Consider the following 17,625-nt stretch of genomic DNA (forward strand, 5'->3'; position numbering starts at 1 on the left):
ACTACGCTATTATACAATACAGTATTATACATAATTAAGATAACAACTTATTGCATACCTTCTCAGAGTTGCATATATTCATAGCACAAGGGTATCGACTTATCACAGCTACTCACAGATCTTCCTTCACAAACATTCCATTGTATTCAGCGAGAGTTCCATTAGGATATCTCATTCTTCTCTCTTGATTACGATGTTTCTTGTACCCCCTTAGGACGTTGCGGCAATGCATTTCATTCTTAGTGGCAGCTCGATGTGAATTACGAGTGATGTCCTTCCTTTTCTATTTTTCTGTAGTTGACAGCTGGAAACCTTTCTATCGGAAAAATTCCTGGGGAGATCTGGACTTTATCTTCAAGATCTTTCCTCTGGTTCCTGCCCGCAGGTGCTGGGGGTCGCTGAGAACACGACAACTTCGGAACTTCTCAACTCAGGGAACTCCTGGGAACCTCGATTCCTACTCATCAGGTCACTTAAATATCCTTTCCTTTCTCTTTGCTTCCACAATTTTCGTGCTTATCCTCGGGTGTGTCGGTGTCACTTTTACACGCTTTCTCCGAAGTCTTTGTTCTTGATGATTTTTAACCTTTGAAAGTCTCTGCAACTCTTTCCTTCAGGGCTTTCCCTTTGTTCTTTACTAATCTTGGCAACTTTGTGTTGAGCACAATTGTTTTACAGGTAGTATCAAATTATATATATTATACATTATAACTAATTTTTCATATATACTCGACATCATATCTTATGTATTATTCTGACTTAAGATCCTTGTAAAAGTGAGACATGATAAGTTATAGAATAACCTATTGTGCGAGATTTTACAGTAGATAACAACCATATTGCCCAAGCATAAAATAAGAAACTTGGATGTGACCAACACAATCTACATGATGTGTCTTGCAGTGTTTCTTTGACTAGCAACAGAGAATGCTGAAGAAAATAATAGCTAGAGAGCTGAGAAGGAGAGTGTGGTATAGAAAGAGGTAAATTTGAAATATGGAATAATATGGATCACAATTTCCATAAAATTTAATGAGTAAAGCAGAAGGTTTAAGAAGTGTACATGCAATCAGTTAATGGAAACTGGTATATTTTTCAGATATTTTCAGAGTACTTCTCAGGAGTTTGTTCAGTTGAAGTGACGGAACTGTGGGCTATTCAAATTCCTCAAAAGTCTGGGGAATTTGAATAGCCCACACAAACCAATTGTAGTACGTTTTTATGATGTCATGTTTCAGTGGGTCAGCAATTTTCTTCTCCAGCTGAAATGGCAGATTTTAATGAGCAATGAATTTGTATCAAATTCTGCTTCAGCCTCAAAAAAAAAAAAAAAAAAAAAAAAAAAAAAAAACTGCTTCAGAAACCCACTGAATGCTTAAGCAAACATTTGCTGATAATGTTTTGAGCCAAACAAAACTTCTTTTTTTGGTATTGCTGATAATGTTTTGAGCCAAACAAAACTTCTTTTTTTGGTACAAATGCTTCAAAAGTGGACAAACATCATCTGCTAATTCTGGAAGTCTGTTGACAAGCATAACACTGGAAAACATTGCAAAAGTGCAGAAGGCTATCCTTACTGATTTTATGCATCCATTATGTTTATGAGATCATAAGACTGTTGTATGTGACCACGAGTGCAGTTTTTCAGATGTTTTGAACATAGACACATTGCTGCAAAATTTGTACTGAAACTAATGAGTGACCAGAAAAAACACCCAACTTTGAAGAGATAACCCACCTTCATCTCCAAGGTCATAACTGGTGATGAATAATATGTTTACAGCTATGACCTTGAGGAGTGACAGTCATCACACATTGGGAGTCATCACCAAATTTGCTTCGGCCGAAAAGAGCTCATCAAGTTCCTATCAATGTTAAGCGCATTTTTTTTTTTTTTTTTGCATTGTCTATAAGGAATTCTCTCCCCACCATCTCCCTCCCCCAGTCTGTTTAAATAACAGCTTCAAACATCTAAGGGAAAACTACATAGAATTTATTACTCCTATATATTTTGTGCAATATGTCATGAGCTTCATTTAAGATGAAAGCAGAACTGGTAACGACATTTAAATTATGACTTCTAGAATGAGTCTTACAGCATGCATATAATATCCTACTATAAAAGTCCTACTGTACAGCTGTGACTGAAACATGATATTGCTAATAATTGGTGGTTTTTTATATAGAGAATATTCTCATAATATTATCATATTATTAATCTTACCATAGAGATGATCTCTGTTTCTATCAATTATTTTTAATTTATTTCCGAGTGTACCTATATATTTTTATATGCACAAGGGTTCACTCGAATTGGTGCAATGACCTTAACTCTTTCAGAATCCAAATAATCACTGACTCAAGACCAAAATACAAAATAAACACATTTAATAAAACAAAAATAATATATATACACTTCAAACAACTTTACATAACTAACTACAAATTAATTGGATCCAAGGCCTTTTTAAATAAACTTACACTTAAGACTAGACTAAACACTTTGTTTGCACAATCACAAAATGTTCATAGCCAGTTTCTTTCTCTGTCAAGGCCCTTTTCTGAAGATATATGACTCTATTCTTCATTTACACAGGATCCTTTTCATCACTCATGTAGCACACATAAAATCTTCCTGACTTAATTCTGTCTCTTTTCTTCAGTAGAAATAATAGTCAGATCCGGCGTCCTTAATACAGATGAAACTTCCTAATCAGAGTTTTCTCAAACATTCCTTTAGAACGTAAATAGCAATTTCTTCTTTTATTCACTAAATGTTTATTTACAGTCTTAACTCTTCCAATAGAAAAAAAACTTACAGTTCTACGATTCCCTTTACGGAATCTACTATAAATCTTTCAATTAGTGTTTCCTCCAATATTCCGTTTAAAATGCATATAGCAATATTTTCTTTTATTTATCCACATACTTATTCCACATTAAAACTTAATAGTTCCACGATTCCTTTTTCAGAATATACTATTAATTTTCCTCCAACTGTCACGTAAAAACTTAAGTTCCTCCAAACCTAAATATCTGCCGGCCTGTGTTCTTAATTCCTTCTGAACGCTCTCTTGTTTACAGGCATTACTCAGATACTGAACACTTTTCTTGTCAGCTGTCAATCACACATCAAACTTCTCGACGAACATGTGCACTCCTTCAAAATGGCAAGCGAGAAACTAGGTGTAATGGGTGGCACGATGTCTCCGTTAGCGACAAAAGAGAATGTCTTCATATAAACACAAAACTTAATATTTTCAATTACAATAAAATTCCTGTAAGTAATACAAATATCAAATCTGGTAAGTACATCAATTTTTTGACTTCTTTACATATCACTTTTGAGAAAACAATTTCCATAACGGGCACATCGCAAGTGCCGACAATGCGTGTTATGAAAACAAAACTAATAATCATTTTAACATAAACAATTCATAAAACTATTCAGAATTTTAATTATGATTATTTTTACATCATTATATGCATGACTCATTCTTGAATTCAAATGTTGTTACCAGTTCTCCCTGAATGAAGCTCATGGCATATTGTGCAAACAGTCCTATAGGAACTGTTTCTATAGGAGTAATAAATTCTTTTTAGTTTTCCCTTACGTGTGTGAAGCCATTATTTAAAATGTTATACTGTGTCTAAAATACATGTCTATTAAATGTCTGTTCAAACTATGCCACTCTGTTATTCCAAGGAGTTCATTCGTGTCCTTTTCATTTTTTGATGATTTACTAACCATAGAGATTGGAGTCTAGGAGATAGTATACAACTTGCCTTACTCCTTTTGGTAAATAGAACCAATCTGATAATGTTGTTAGAAATTCTTACTACAGTTTGGTTATTGTTGTGAAGTTGCATGTAATAACTATAAATAATATGTGATTTATTAAATTATTTTTGGATATACTTGGAGTAATCACTAGCTTCGGCTATAATAGAAAATAATTAAGTTTTCTTTGAAATGAGTTAATACTTGAGTGTGAGATTATAATAGCATTTCCATAGAAGACCAACCTGGTTGACCATTCAGAAATTATAAAAGATGATTGAATACCATGAAGGAAATCATTCATCATATATAAGAAATGAACAGCTCTATTCTCATGTGTATTCTATCCAGCTTGGAACCTACCAACACAACTTCTCTTCCTTCTCTTTTGTTACACCTGCTCTCTGTCCTTTAGAACAGCATCTCTCTCATTCTGTTTTCCTCAAAGACTGGAACATTCATTATTTCAAGAAACATGTTAATAGATTCTTTCTTCTCTCTTGCCATACGATGTAGGTTTTGCAATCTTCCAGGTGTGGGTGTTTATATAGCCTCACCAGCCATTGTCAATCCACTGCTGGCTAAAGGCCTTTCCAAGATGACTTCAAGACTATCAATGGCTTTTCTTCCTCATGTAGCTTCTGTCAATCTAATTTCAACAATCCATCATGATTTGGCTGTCATGGTTGGTTTTTCCTCTTCTAGAATCTAATCCATTATGACTTTTCAAATACAGAAATGAGTTTTAGAAACAAGCTATACTTTGCAAGGAACAGCATGGATTTACAAAAGTGTAGTCATGTGATTAATTTCCTCATATTTTATAATAATGTTAGTACTGAATTGGAAAAAAAGGAATGGATACACTGTGGTACTGTCAGACTACTAAGGCATTTGGCAAGATTCCACATGAAAGGTTGTTGCATAAATTAGAGGATATTGGGGAAGCTGTTAGGTGGCATATTGTGTGTATGTTGCATGGTTATTAATGTTCCTGAAAGATAAGTAATTTTTTCATATTTTAGTTGATAATATTAGGTTAATTTATTGTAGTTTTTGTTTTAAATGGGTGTACGATTGATTGAGTTATTTAGTTTGTAACTAAACTTTTTTTTTTTTTTTTAAATACAGTATTGTCAGTATGGCACCAATGCATGAGCGAAAGACAGTGGCAAACTCCACGTTGTCGGATGATTTCTTTTTGTGGGATTTTGTGCAGTGCAGTGTATGATATATATATATATATATATACACACACACACACACACACACACACACATGCAACTTGAAAATTAAAGGATGTGTGAAAGGAAATTGAAACTGGAGAGAGAGTAGTGAGTGCCTATTAGGTGACGAGAATGGAGTAAATGTTAGCAGAGTGAACAGTATCAGTGGTGGTAAAATGTCGAAATTAATGTCAATCGTGGAAATAAAGGAGAATGAAATGGACATAAATAAAGAAATAGCATGCACGAATGTTATCCTTCACAGGACAGTGCACGAAATTGAAAAATTGCAGAAACGACAGATTAGCAGGGCTGATAAGAGAAAGAAGCAGGTGGTCTGAAGTAATAATAAAGACTGAGTGAACAAATGAGAAAAACAAGGAGAAATTATCTATGGAAACTCTTTCTTTTAAGGTTACATGATGATCAGCATTCATATTTACGAATTTAGGGACAAAAAACGTGTTGAAATGATTATTTTACTAATTATTAATAAAATAACACTTGACGTTTCGACCCCTGTATTGAGGTCATCATAAGAATACATGTGTATAGGGAACCAAGCTACATGCTCTTGCACTCTATAGTGGTAAATTAAATCTACACTGTTAATTAATCTTTTTCTTAGCCTGAGCTCTAGCGATAATTAAATAAAATAAAATAAAAATTGAAAAAAAAATTAAATAAATAAAAAAAATTATAATTAATAAATAAAAAACTACAACAAACTCTGCTAAAGTCCTCATGTACTAAGATTCTTCTGGATTTGTACAGTTCAGATGTTATACTATGATTTTCTTCAGGACTTGCAAGTTCAAGTTGCTATGGAATGTTAAGGGAAAAAAACAACAACATTTCACCAAGTCTTTTTGTAGTGGGATTTTTCTTTGGCTTGTTCTGATTGCTATACAGGTTGCAGATGGGTCCTCCACATTCTTGGAATGGTTAGGCCATCATTTTTGTTCAGATTTTGTGAATTTCCTCTCGAACCAGGTTACACTGCACCAAAACCTGGTTCGAGAGGAAATTCAAAGCAGCATGTGAAATACTCAAACATAACCCAAATCTGAAAAAAAAAAATGATGGCCTAACCATTCCAAGAATGTGTTCTTGTAATCCCACTACAAGAAGACTTGAAGTTTTTTTTTCCCCCCCTTAAAATTTCATAGCAACTTGAACTTACAAGTCCTGAAGAAAATCATAGTATAACAATCTGAACTGTACAAATTCAGACGAATCCTAGTACATGAGGACATTAGCAGAATTTGTTGTAGTTTTTTATTTATTAATTATAAATTTTTATTTATTTATTTATTTTATATAAAGGTTCGGACCTTTTAAGTATGTCTGGGGAGGGAAAAGAGAAAATTCTAGAACAAGACCAAATACACTGTATATCTAATTATAAGAATAGGCTAGGTCGTAATTTATTATGTCTATACACAAATGCCAGGAGCATTAGAAACAAAGGGGTTGAGTTTGTTGCTTTATTGAATACGATATGGCCTAAGATTGTTGGCATTAGTGAAACCTGCTATCAGAATCAGATATGGTAAGTGGAATTGAATGTAACGGATATATTATTTTTTAGGAATGACAGAAGAGATAGGAGAGGAGGAGGAGTGCTATAATGATATCAGATGGCTTAAGTCCAGTTAGGGTAGAAATACAAGAAAATGATGGTAACAATGTCCCAAGTAGTGATGAGTTTGAGTCTATTTGGTGTGAAGTGGAGGTTAACAGAATGAAATATATGGCAGGGTGTTGCTACAGACCTGGCAGCTCAGTTGGAGGGGACAAAGAAATGCATCGCCAGTTTAGCCTTATGGGTACCAAGCGAATGAACATTATGGGTGACTTTAATTTTCCACATTGATTGGGTAGAAAAGAAATCTCATGATCAGAAAGAACAGGAATTTATTGAATTGTTGTGAGGTAACGTTTTCAAGCAGTATGTGAAAGAAGGAACTAGAGGTCAAAGAGTGTTGGATTTGCTCATAGCATCAAAAGGGATCTCTGTCAAGAATATGGCTATTTTACCACCAATTGGTAACAGTGATCATGCTGTTCTTTCTTGGGAAGTATCTACTTGTATTGAAACTTCGATTAAATCAGGCTACATGCTGAATTGCAAAGCTGGAAATTATGATCAACTTAGAAGAATACTATCTTTGGTCCCATGGTATTTGGTTACTGAATGGAAAAAAATGTCAGCAACGAATGTGAATCTTTGAAAAAGTTATTGAATGAGGTGGTATCTGAATGTATCCCTAGTGTTCGAAGAATAAATAGCTTGGGAGTGAAATGGATGTGTAGCCTTATTAAGCTAGAGATCCACAAGAAGAAGATGATGTGGAAAGAAATTGTGAGAATAAGAGTGAGAGGAGTTATGAAGTTCAGGCCAGAAAAGTAACGAGTATTGTGAGAAAAGCTCACAATACTCATTACTTTTCTATGAGAAAATGGAGTATGAAAAGAAATTGGCAATGTAAGCTAAAGGCAATCCGAAAGAATTTTATCGTTATGTCGCAAGGAAAAGAAAGAATGAATGTGGAAGAATAACTTTATTGAATGCAGATGGTACATCAGTGTCGGAAGCTAAGGAGATTGTTCAGTTGACGAGTGCTCACTTTGCTAAGATATATCAAACAGGTGTATGTAGCATGGTGCACAGTGCTACTGCTATGTTGGATGAAGAGTTAGAGGTACATGAAAATTAGGTTGAAGAGCTCTTGCATAACCTGGATAAGAATTTTTCAATAGGGACAGATGGAATATCTGTCCGTTTGTTAAAGGAACGTTCAGCTGAATTGGCTAGGCCTTTCACATGTTTGTATAACTTGAGTCTCGGCCAGGAATGGAAGGAATGTGTGATAGTTCCATTGCAGGGTGGTGCAAACACTGATGTGTCTAACTACTGACCTATTAGTATCTCTGGTGTGGTAGTGAAGATTTTAGAGAAGTTGGTAAGAACTCGCATACAGAAATGGTAGACAAGCATTTATACCCTGCAGGGAACAGCATGGGTAGGTTTACTAAAGGAAGGTCATGTTTTAGCAATTTGCTCATATTTTATAACAACGTTATGGCCAAGTTGGATAAAGGGAATGGATACACTATGATAATGTTGGATTTTTCTAAGGCATTTGATAGGATACCACACGATAGGCTGTTGTGTAAACTGGAGAATATGGGATTGGAACATAATCTATTGACTTGGATCAGTTGATGGTTGACAGACAGATATCAAAAAGTGGTATACAGCAGGTATGAATCTGCCAGATTTAAGGTAACCAGTGGTGTACCTCAGGGTTGAGTCCTTGGGCCATTATTGTTTAATCTATACATTAATGACATCGAGCAGTGTCTATCATCAGGTTTGCAATTGTTTGCTGATGATGCGAAGATAGGCAGGGCAAGCAGGGATGCTACTGATATTCAGCAATTACAGAATGATTTGAATAGACTGGAAATCTGGGAAATTAAAATAGCTGTCAGTTTAATGTTAGTAAGTGTAAAGTTATGCACTTTGGCATAGTTAGAGTTCCAGCAGCATATTATATTAGCGGGGTTATGCTACAAGAAACTGAAGAGGCAAGAGATCTTGGTGTATTGGTGGATAAGAATTTAAAGTTCAAATGTCACATAGCAAAAGTTGCAAATACAACTCAGAGGATAATTGCTATGTTGAAGTGAACCTTGACATGTAAGGATAAGGAAGTAATTTTGCCTCTTTATAAGGCTTTGATATGACCACACTTGGATTACTGTGTGCGGATTTGGTCTCTCGGGTTCCAAGGGGATGAAGAAGCTGTGGAAAGGTGCAAAGAAGAGTTACAAAGATTATATCTGGATTATGGGATTTACATTATGAGGACAGATTGCGAGTATGTGGATTACAGACTCTGGTTAACACGTTCGCTGCCATGCTACTTGGCCATAGTTTGTTCCCGCACGCCAAGTGCTTTCGCGTCTTCAAGGTCACTATGAGTAATCTCGTAGCCAGCTTATCAGACAGAATTTTGTTTCATACGCCAACTACGAGTAATCTTGTATCACCCCCAACCATATATTACATGCACCGAAGAATGTGTTTATTGCGTTCTAGTCTCTAAAAACCTTCAGTTTCGCCAGGACCAGTAAAAGAAAACTTACTGATAATGAATTAGAAGCTTATGCTAATATGAGCGATGATGAATTTAATGAATTCATCATCATAAATGGAAGGATAAGAGGGAAGTTCTTTCCATTTCAAATATGCACAAATTTGAAATGGTTGAAGCAAAAAATCGGAATGGTAAAATTCAATTAAAGCCAAATATCATTAGGGACTATAATTTGGGTATGTCAGTCATCAATCTTTCTGATCACATGCTTTCTTACTATTCCCCGTTACGAAAGACAATTAGATGGCCAAAGAAACTGGCAATACGCATTTTTGATATATACATTCAAAATGCGCATAAATTTTATAATATAATTCCTAGAAATGCAATGACTGCGTTAAAATTTAGAGATCAATTTATCTCAGTTTTTGTTGGGATGGATGAGCTTACAGCATCACAGAATATCAGCAGGATTCGGGATCTTCATTATTTGGAAATTTTACTACCTACAGAAAAAAATATTCGCCGACAAAGCCATGCTGAATATGTACGTGAAAGAAACAACGACGCGAAACACGTAATTATTGTCCTGTTTGCCAGGAAAAACCACCATTGTGCGTGGAAAATTGTTTTAAAGTGTATCATTCGTAATTTGAATAAATTGGTTTTTATTTTATTGATTTCATTTTATAATTTTTATTGATTTTATCAGTTTTAAATTGATTTACAAATTACGTGTTTACTACGGATTAGCTCGTGCTTGGCATAGGAGGTTGGTAATCGACATACGAGTATATTCGTAGTTGGCTTCTGAGGCACATATATAATATACTATATTTTAGTTGAAATTATTTCACTTCAATCAAGCCACCAGATGTGCTCTCTGCTTTATTCAGAATCCAAGGGTCCAAATGAACGTAATTATACTAAGGGTTAACTCGTGTTTGGCATAGGAGGTCGGTAAGTCGACATATGAGTATACTCGTAGTTGGCTTGTGAAGCTCATATACGAACTACGAGTATACTCATAGTTGGCAGCGAAGGTGTTAACAGGAGAAAGAGGGGTGATATGATAGAGGTCTATAAACTTTTGAATGGGTGTTATAGCATTTCAAGTGATGAAATTTTTCTTTATATGGAAAGTGAGGGGATAACACAGGGGCATCCATGGAAGTTAAATTTATTTGCAGTCAAGAAAGGGGTAAGAGCTAGGTTTTTCTTCCAGAGAGCAGTAAGTGAGTGGAATAATTTGCCCTTATGGGTAGTGAGTGCATCTAGTGTGAATGAATTCAAGAGTAGGTACGATAGCTGGGTTGGGTAATTTACAGCCTCCCTCAATGAATCCTTGACTCCCTGGAGGTCTCAGATAATAATAATAATATTTTTTATTTATTTTTTTTTTTTCAATTTTTATTTTATTTTATTTAATTATTGCTAGAGGTCAGGCTAAGAAAAAGATTAATTAACAGTGTAGATTTAATTTACCAGTATAGAGTGCAAGAGCATGTAGCTTGGTTCCCTATACACATGTATCCTTCTGATGATGACCTCAATACAGGGGTCGAAACATCATGTGTTATTTTATTAATAATTAATGAAATAATAATTTCAACATGTGTATTTTGTGTCCCTAAATTCGTAAATATGTATGGAAACTCGGTGATCAGGAGAGTACTTAATGAAAGTGAAACAAAATTGTGTTTCCCTGGTGCAAAAATTCATGATATTAGTCACCATCTGGATGCAAAAAGGTATGACAAATGAACTGATTGTCTTGGTTGGCACAAATGATTTGAAAGATGAGAAGTATTCTATCAGGTAACATGTAAAGTAGTTGTTAAAACAAGCAAAACTGAAGAGCCAGAAGGAGAAAATTGTGCATATCCTGCCATGCTATATATTTCTTAGTTTTAGCACATTCACGACGGGGTGTCGTTTATCGTTCCGACGGGCTTATTACCGGTGGGCTCAACTCACACAAAGGTTGAAACTTTGTGTAAGTTGAGCCTGTCATGTAATTGAAAAATTGGACAATAGTTTTTAGTAGTTAAATACTGTGTTTCCAGTGCAACATGAATCAATGTAGGTTGTGCAGAAGAAATGATGTAGAATTCTGGACCTTTAGTCTGTGTTTAATGGAAAGAAGGATAATGCATCAGCATTATCCTTCTTTAAAGCATATAAATGGTTTAAGTGTTAGGTGTCTAGAGAGAGCTTTGTTCACTGAGCATGCTGATGCACAAATTCAGGAAAAGTTATGCAATTAGGATCAAAGTAGGAGAGTTTGTGTGGAGGCATCCACGAGGCAAGCGAGTATGAGGATGACCAGATGTGGAATCTAGTTTCTCAAGCAAAAATATTGAATAGTGTAGTTAATTCAGGAAGTAAACATTAGTGGGGGCCTAAAACGATACCACAATTTCCATATACTAATGTCAGAAATATTACGAACAAGGAGGAGGAGTTTTGGGCATTGGTTAGTGCAACCTCGCCAAAAATTATAGGAATTAGTGAGACTTGACTAACAGCAGATGATGTTGTTTCAAATATAGAATGTGAAGTATTTATTATTTTCAGGAAAGATAGAGAAGATGGAATGTGGCAAGGGGTTACTACTGATAGCAGATGAATTGCAGCCAAAATGGGCAGGATGGTAGCTGTTCACTTGAAGCAGTTTGGTTTGAGTTAAAGGCCAGGAAGACAAAATATACAGGTGATTGTAAACCCCTGGATGTACCAGATCATCCAGGGGTTTCCATGGATGATCTGGAAGACATGCATCTGCAAATTAGTACAATGAGTACAGAGGTTGAGTGATTATTATGGGTGCTTCAACTGCGGAGATGTAGACTGGAAAAAAGACAGATCACCTGGCAGGAAAGAAATGGGATTTATACATTTCATCATCATTATCAAATTCCTGCCATGTACCCTCAAGTGTACCCTTTAGTCTGACGACTAACGAAACTTGTCAGGTTTGTTTTTTAGTACTTATTTAGTTTTAAAAAACAGCTTTTTTTTAATAAAAAATGGTCACAAAACCGAAATAATTCGATTGAACTTCTTAACCACAGAAACCTCCGCATGATTAAGAGAAAAGTTATTCTTTAAAGATTATTTTTGCTGCTGTAATCATCAGAACAGAGAAGGAAGCATGTTACTACTTGTGATTTTATGTAAGCACTCTTTTTCCCTTCTGCTTGAAATAGTGGGCTTATTTGCCTATGTTTCCCCATCTCCCCTTCCATATACAAGTAAATATTTGAGAAGCTAAAATCCTTTATCAGATGAGGAAATCATACATTTCTCTTGAAGGTGTGTGGGGAGAGAGTTCTGTTATGTGAAAATGACAACAGTTTCAAAGTTTTCAAAATTTATAATGCTATGCATTAAGGGAAGGGCCACTACCCATATGGGTATTGCATTATACATTCCCTTCCCTTAATGCATAGCATTATAAATGTCTGCAAGGAGATGTACTTTGCATTATGGGAGATACTAAGGCAAGTGATGAGAACTTGTCACCTTTACCACGAGTTGCTCCAGTCTTGAAGATACTTCAGGCGCAAACTTTGTTTGCTTACACTTGGATAAAGAATTAAACTAACTATATAATTCATAGTCTAACCAAGTGAAAAAACTTCCAACATTATCAAAGTTTTATTAAGTAGAAGACTTCAAAATATTTTTAAAAAATTACAAGAAATTAACAAAGAATGTTATTTTAATTGTTTTTCTAACCTAGACCAGAAGTTACATATTGGGATTGAAGGAAACATTGAAGAGGCAAAAACACTTCACACTCATGCAGATGAGATTGGTAAGCTGAGTGTATTACTTTATATGCAATTTAGATGATTAATCATAAAAGATTACCAATAATGTTAAAATATTATTCACCGGTACAGTTTTGAAAATAAATTGTGTCCAACTGATTTCCTTTCTTCTTTTCTTTGCAGCACTCTGCCTTCTTAAAAATTACAGCTAGCATTGAAATGAAATATGAATAAAATCTTTCTTTCTAGAATTCAGTTTATCTACAATTCCAAATATGATTAGCAAAAATGTTGAAATCTGGTGTGTATGAAGAGAAGATTTCAAAATGTCACTTAGAATCTGTCCTTCATTCTTGCTGAGCAAATTTGTAAGAAAAGATGACTGTAGTGATGTTTATTTATTTAATAAGAAAAGAAGTTTTCTTCTAGATAAGACATAAAGGTCTTATTCCAATCAGTGTCATGATAAAGGAATCATGACATTGATTCATTTATCAAATCCGCCTGAGATTTAGTCCAAAAGTTATCTGACATCTCAGTCTCATCATCAAACAATACCCTCACCAGTCTTGACATTTCACTGTATGTGAATTTCCCAGTCAACAAAGTTCCAGACTTCATCGAAGACCTCTTTTCTCTTGATGTCACAACACTCTTTAAACATTACAACTAATCAAATTACTTCAAATGGAATGATAATCTCTACAAACAACTTTTTGGCCTAGCCATGGAAAGTCCCTTATTCCTCTCAACCCCCATGCTCTGATTTCTTCATAAAAAATTTTAAGTTTCTTACACTAGACAACCCAATACTTGCCATGTAGTAAGATATTTATACTCTTTTTCAGGTTATCTTGGAAGTAGCAGAATAAGCTACATTTCTGGCTTTTTTTTTTACCATTTGTACTATAGGCTTACACTGCATAAAATAGTTCCTTAAATTTTTTATGTTATCACATCATGTGGTATCTGGAAGGATGGCTCTATCTCCATGGGAACAAAGTTGAAGATTTTAGATGCAGTTGTTTTTCCAACAGCGGCTTATGGATGCGAGACTTGGAACCTAAAGAAGTCAGATAAGAAACGGATATCTGCTTTTAAGATGTGGTGTTACAGAAAGAAGGCTGTTGTGGATATCATACACTGAAAGGCATACAAATGAATGGGTGTTAGAAAAGATTAGTAGAACTTTAAGGCTCCTTAAGGATATTGACAGAAGAAAGTTAAAATATTTTGGACACACAGAAAGGATGGAAGGAGGACTTTTCAGAACAGTAATAGAAGGTCAAGTTCCTGGAAAAGGAGGCAGGGGTAGACCATCAATGAGATGGATGGATGGCGTGTGTGTGGAGTGACTGATCTTCAGAGAGTTGAGGCTGCCAGAAGGGCAAACAACAGGACTACATGACGAGGCCTAGTGTGGAATATCATAGAGCATCGGAGTGACCATACAGCATCTGTAGATGCCCAGTGAATACAGACAGACATTGTGTGGTACTTTGTATATAATTATTTTTCTACTTCCTTACTTGATGATGCTAGAATTATACGTTTCATACCATTAAATTATTACAGGGAACTGATTATTGGAAAATGCAATTAACTATCCCATGGTCTCCGCCTGACTTTACCCTAAGCATTGGCGGAGATTCCAAATAATAAGTTCCTGTAACAGTTTAATGGGATGAAACATACAATTCTAGCATCAGCAAGGAAGTAGTAAATTAATTATATACGAGGTACCACCACACGATGTCATAACATGAAAATTTAAGGAACTATTTTATGCAGCGTAGGCCTATAGTATGAATGGTAAGAAAAGTGGAAATGTAGCTTATTCTGCTACTTCCAAGATAACCTGAAAAAGAGTATAGATGATATCTTTATTGTCTGGAAACATAGCATTGCTAATTGAAACAGTTTACTAATCTCTCTAAATTCGTTCCATCAAAAAATAAAATTCACCTTGGAAGTTAAAAACAACAAATTACACTTTCTGTACAGTCTCATTTTGAAAACTTCTGAAAATGGTTTCACACCAGACGTTTACCGCAACACCCACTCATACCATATGTTACCTTCATTCATCATTTCTTCACCATCCTTCACAAAAAAATAGGAATCATCCATATTCTCTGCTATCTCTGTCTTAAAGATGAATATAAGCAAAATGAAGAATTACAACTTCTACCCACCAATTTATTCTCAACAGATATCCAAGGAAGTTGCTCCAAAAAATACTATTCTTCAATCCTAATCTTCAACCACATCTTGGCATGCTTTACAGAGACTGATGAAAACAATTACATTCTCAATGTTGAACTTAAAGAACAAATTAAAATAGTTGTAGTTTTGCTGAAGATGGCAAATTAAAATTTGAAGTAAATAATAGAATAAAACTAAGCTAGTATAGTAGGAAACCAGTTGAATAAGAATGAAATAAGAAATTAGTCAAAGCACTCACACGAATTTAAACTTGCAAATGAGAGAAAGAGGGGGGGGGGAAGGGTCATCAGACTAGAGCACAGATAAGAATTAAAAATTAGGGGAGTAAACAGATGACACCAGCAATAGAATCATTAAAAATATCTACAGGGTGTTCGGGATAAATTTGACAGTTTCGTAAGGAAAAAGAAAATCTTCTTTGTATCTATTAAATTTAATGAATTGACAAAAAAACATTACAGGCAGAGTTAATTACAATACTATCAACAAGATTTACTCAAAATAACCACCATTAGCATCGATCACAGCTTCAATTCTGCTTCGGAACCTCGAACAAGCTGATGCTACAGTCTCCCTGGGAAGGGCCGCAAAAACTGTTTTAATTTTATCCATTAACTGGGCTTTTGTATTACTGGAAGTGCGATTGGTGTCTTTTTCAACTGCGCCCCATACAAAATAATCCATGGGGTTAAGGTCTGGGGAGTTTGGAGGCCAAACATTTGGACTGGTGAAGTCGTAGAAATTTTCAGACAACCATTTTTGACTTTTCCCAGAGGTGTGGCAAGGGGCCGAATCCTGCTGCCATACATACGGCCTACCATTGGCTACCCTTGTTACCCAGGGCTTGACTACAGTTAGCAACTCCACGAACAAAGCCCGAATTTCAATGCCAGGGTTCTTCAACACCTGTTCCTGCAGATTTGCGAGGAATTCTGCTGTACGAACGCAATCAGATCGTCTGCTAGGGATCTTTCTTCTTGCTACATCCTCGTAGTCACCATTGCAAGTCTCTAGTTCATGCCTGATTGTTTTTACTGTATTCAGGGAGCATTGGGCAGCAGTCGTAATATCCTTATTTTGATGGCGGGCACGAATCATCATGATACAAGTTATTCTCTTCCATGATTCAGGTGGGTTCCAGCTATCCATCCTTTCTGACATCTTGTATATGAATGAAGAAGGGTCCAAACTTTTAAATGAAGAGAAGTGTGTGTTAATACATGTAACTTACGGAAAAATATAATTAATTATAAATATGTCAAATTTATCCCGAACACCCTGTATATCTATTCTTTCTTGTTATATCAGCATCTATTGCAGCTGCTTTTATACATATTATTTTACATATTTATGACATATTCTACCTTAAGTATTGATATATACTCCTAATTGTGTTCCTCTTGAGTATTTTCTACCACTTTTCTGAGATTGTTTGTTTCATTTAACAGCCTTTTGAGGTAACTCTAGATATCTAGAATATACTTCTGGTCAGATTTTATGCTGATTTTTCTTTACTCTTTCCTTTCTTAACTTTTTCAGTCTCATCTAGATTTGCCACTCTGATCTTCTGTATCCTTGTGAAAGGGGTAGGATTGAATGAGAGTTTTTACTCTCTTAAGGTTTCTGCCTGGTCTCTGAAGAGAACCAACCAGTTCAAAATTTGCTGTTAGGCAGTGAAACTTTAAAAAATGCACTAATAAAAAGCAAACATGCAAGGTGCTTGGGCAGCAGTTATGTTCTTTTAAGCTAAGGCAACTCCACTGCCAAGGATTGTATTCTCATAAGCTCTCAGGTCAAATTTTATTAAACTTTCATAAGTTTCTAAAAACATTTGGCTTTGAAATAATGTTGGATCTTTAATATCCACTTTTCTTATGTAATTGTTTTTTACATTTTCTTTATAGTTTTTTTTTTTTTTTTTTTTTTTTTTTTTTTTTTTTTTTTGGGCATCTTCTGACTTATTAGGTAGTTCCAACGTGTTTTGTAATTTTTTCAGGATTGCTTCTTTAACTTCTTAAGTCCAAAATATGAACACTATGTTTCTATTATTGAAAATAACTACACCACATGCCTTCCTGGCTTTATCAGTCTTTTCTACAGATTTTACCTTCGATTCTCCCAGGTTTTGATCTTGTTTGCATACTTTCACTTTTCTTTTAATAATACTTTTATATTTGCATATGCAGTTCAATTCTGAAATCTGCTAGATTTTGATCCTTTTTTCTTCTTCTTCTTCTTGTGCAGCTTGTCCCACTTAAGTGGGGGGTCACTGTTAATGATGAGTCTCCTCCACCTCCTCCTCTCTTGGGCTGTCACCACATCCAAGTTCTTTATCCTCAAGTCCTCTTCTACCAGCTCTCTCCATCTCTTCTTTGGCCGCCCACGCTTCCTCCTTCCTTGCACTTCCATCTGCATGACCTTTCTTCCCACAAATTCGTCCTCCCTCTTCATCACATGACCAAACCATATCAACCTTGCCTCCTGTATCTTCGCTCCTAAGTTCGTAACTT

General features: G+C 35.2%; 1 protein-coding gene across 2 annotated transcripts in view; it reads left to right on the forward strand.

Annotated features, from left to right (window-relative positions):
* Positions 1-17,625, forward strand: part of thoc5 (THO complex subunit 5) — a 514,059-nt gene that overhangs the window by 241,675 nt on the left and 254,759 nt on the right. Inside the window, exon 9 of one of the 2 annotated variants that reach the window (XM_090391636.1) lies at positions 12,859-12,933. The exons of the other annotated variant lie outside the window; for it this stretch is intronic. Coding sequence (XP_090247762.1) covers positions 12,859-12,933 — 75 coding nt within the window. The remainder of the gene's footprint in view (positions 1-12,858; positions 12,934-17,625) is intronic. 2 annotated transcript variants of the gene reach the window in all.

Source organism: Typopeltis vanoorti, chromosome 4 (assembly GCF_054136105.1).
Source record: "Typopeltis vanoorti isolate ZY-2024b chromosome 4, IOZ_Tvanoo_1.0, whole genome shotgun sequence".
NCBI classification, from domain to species: Eukaryota; Metazoa; Arthropoda; class Arachnida; order Uropygi; family Thelyphonidae; genus Typopeltis; species Typopeltis vanoorti.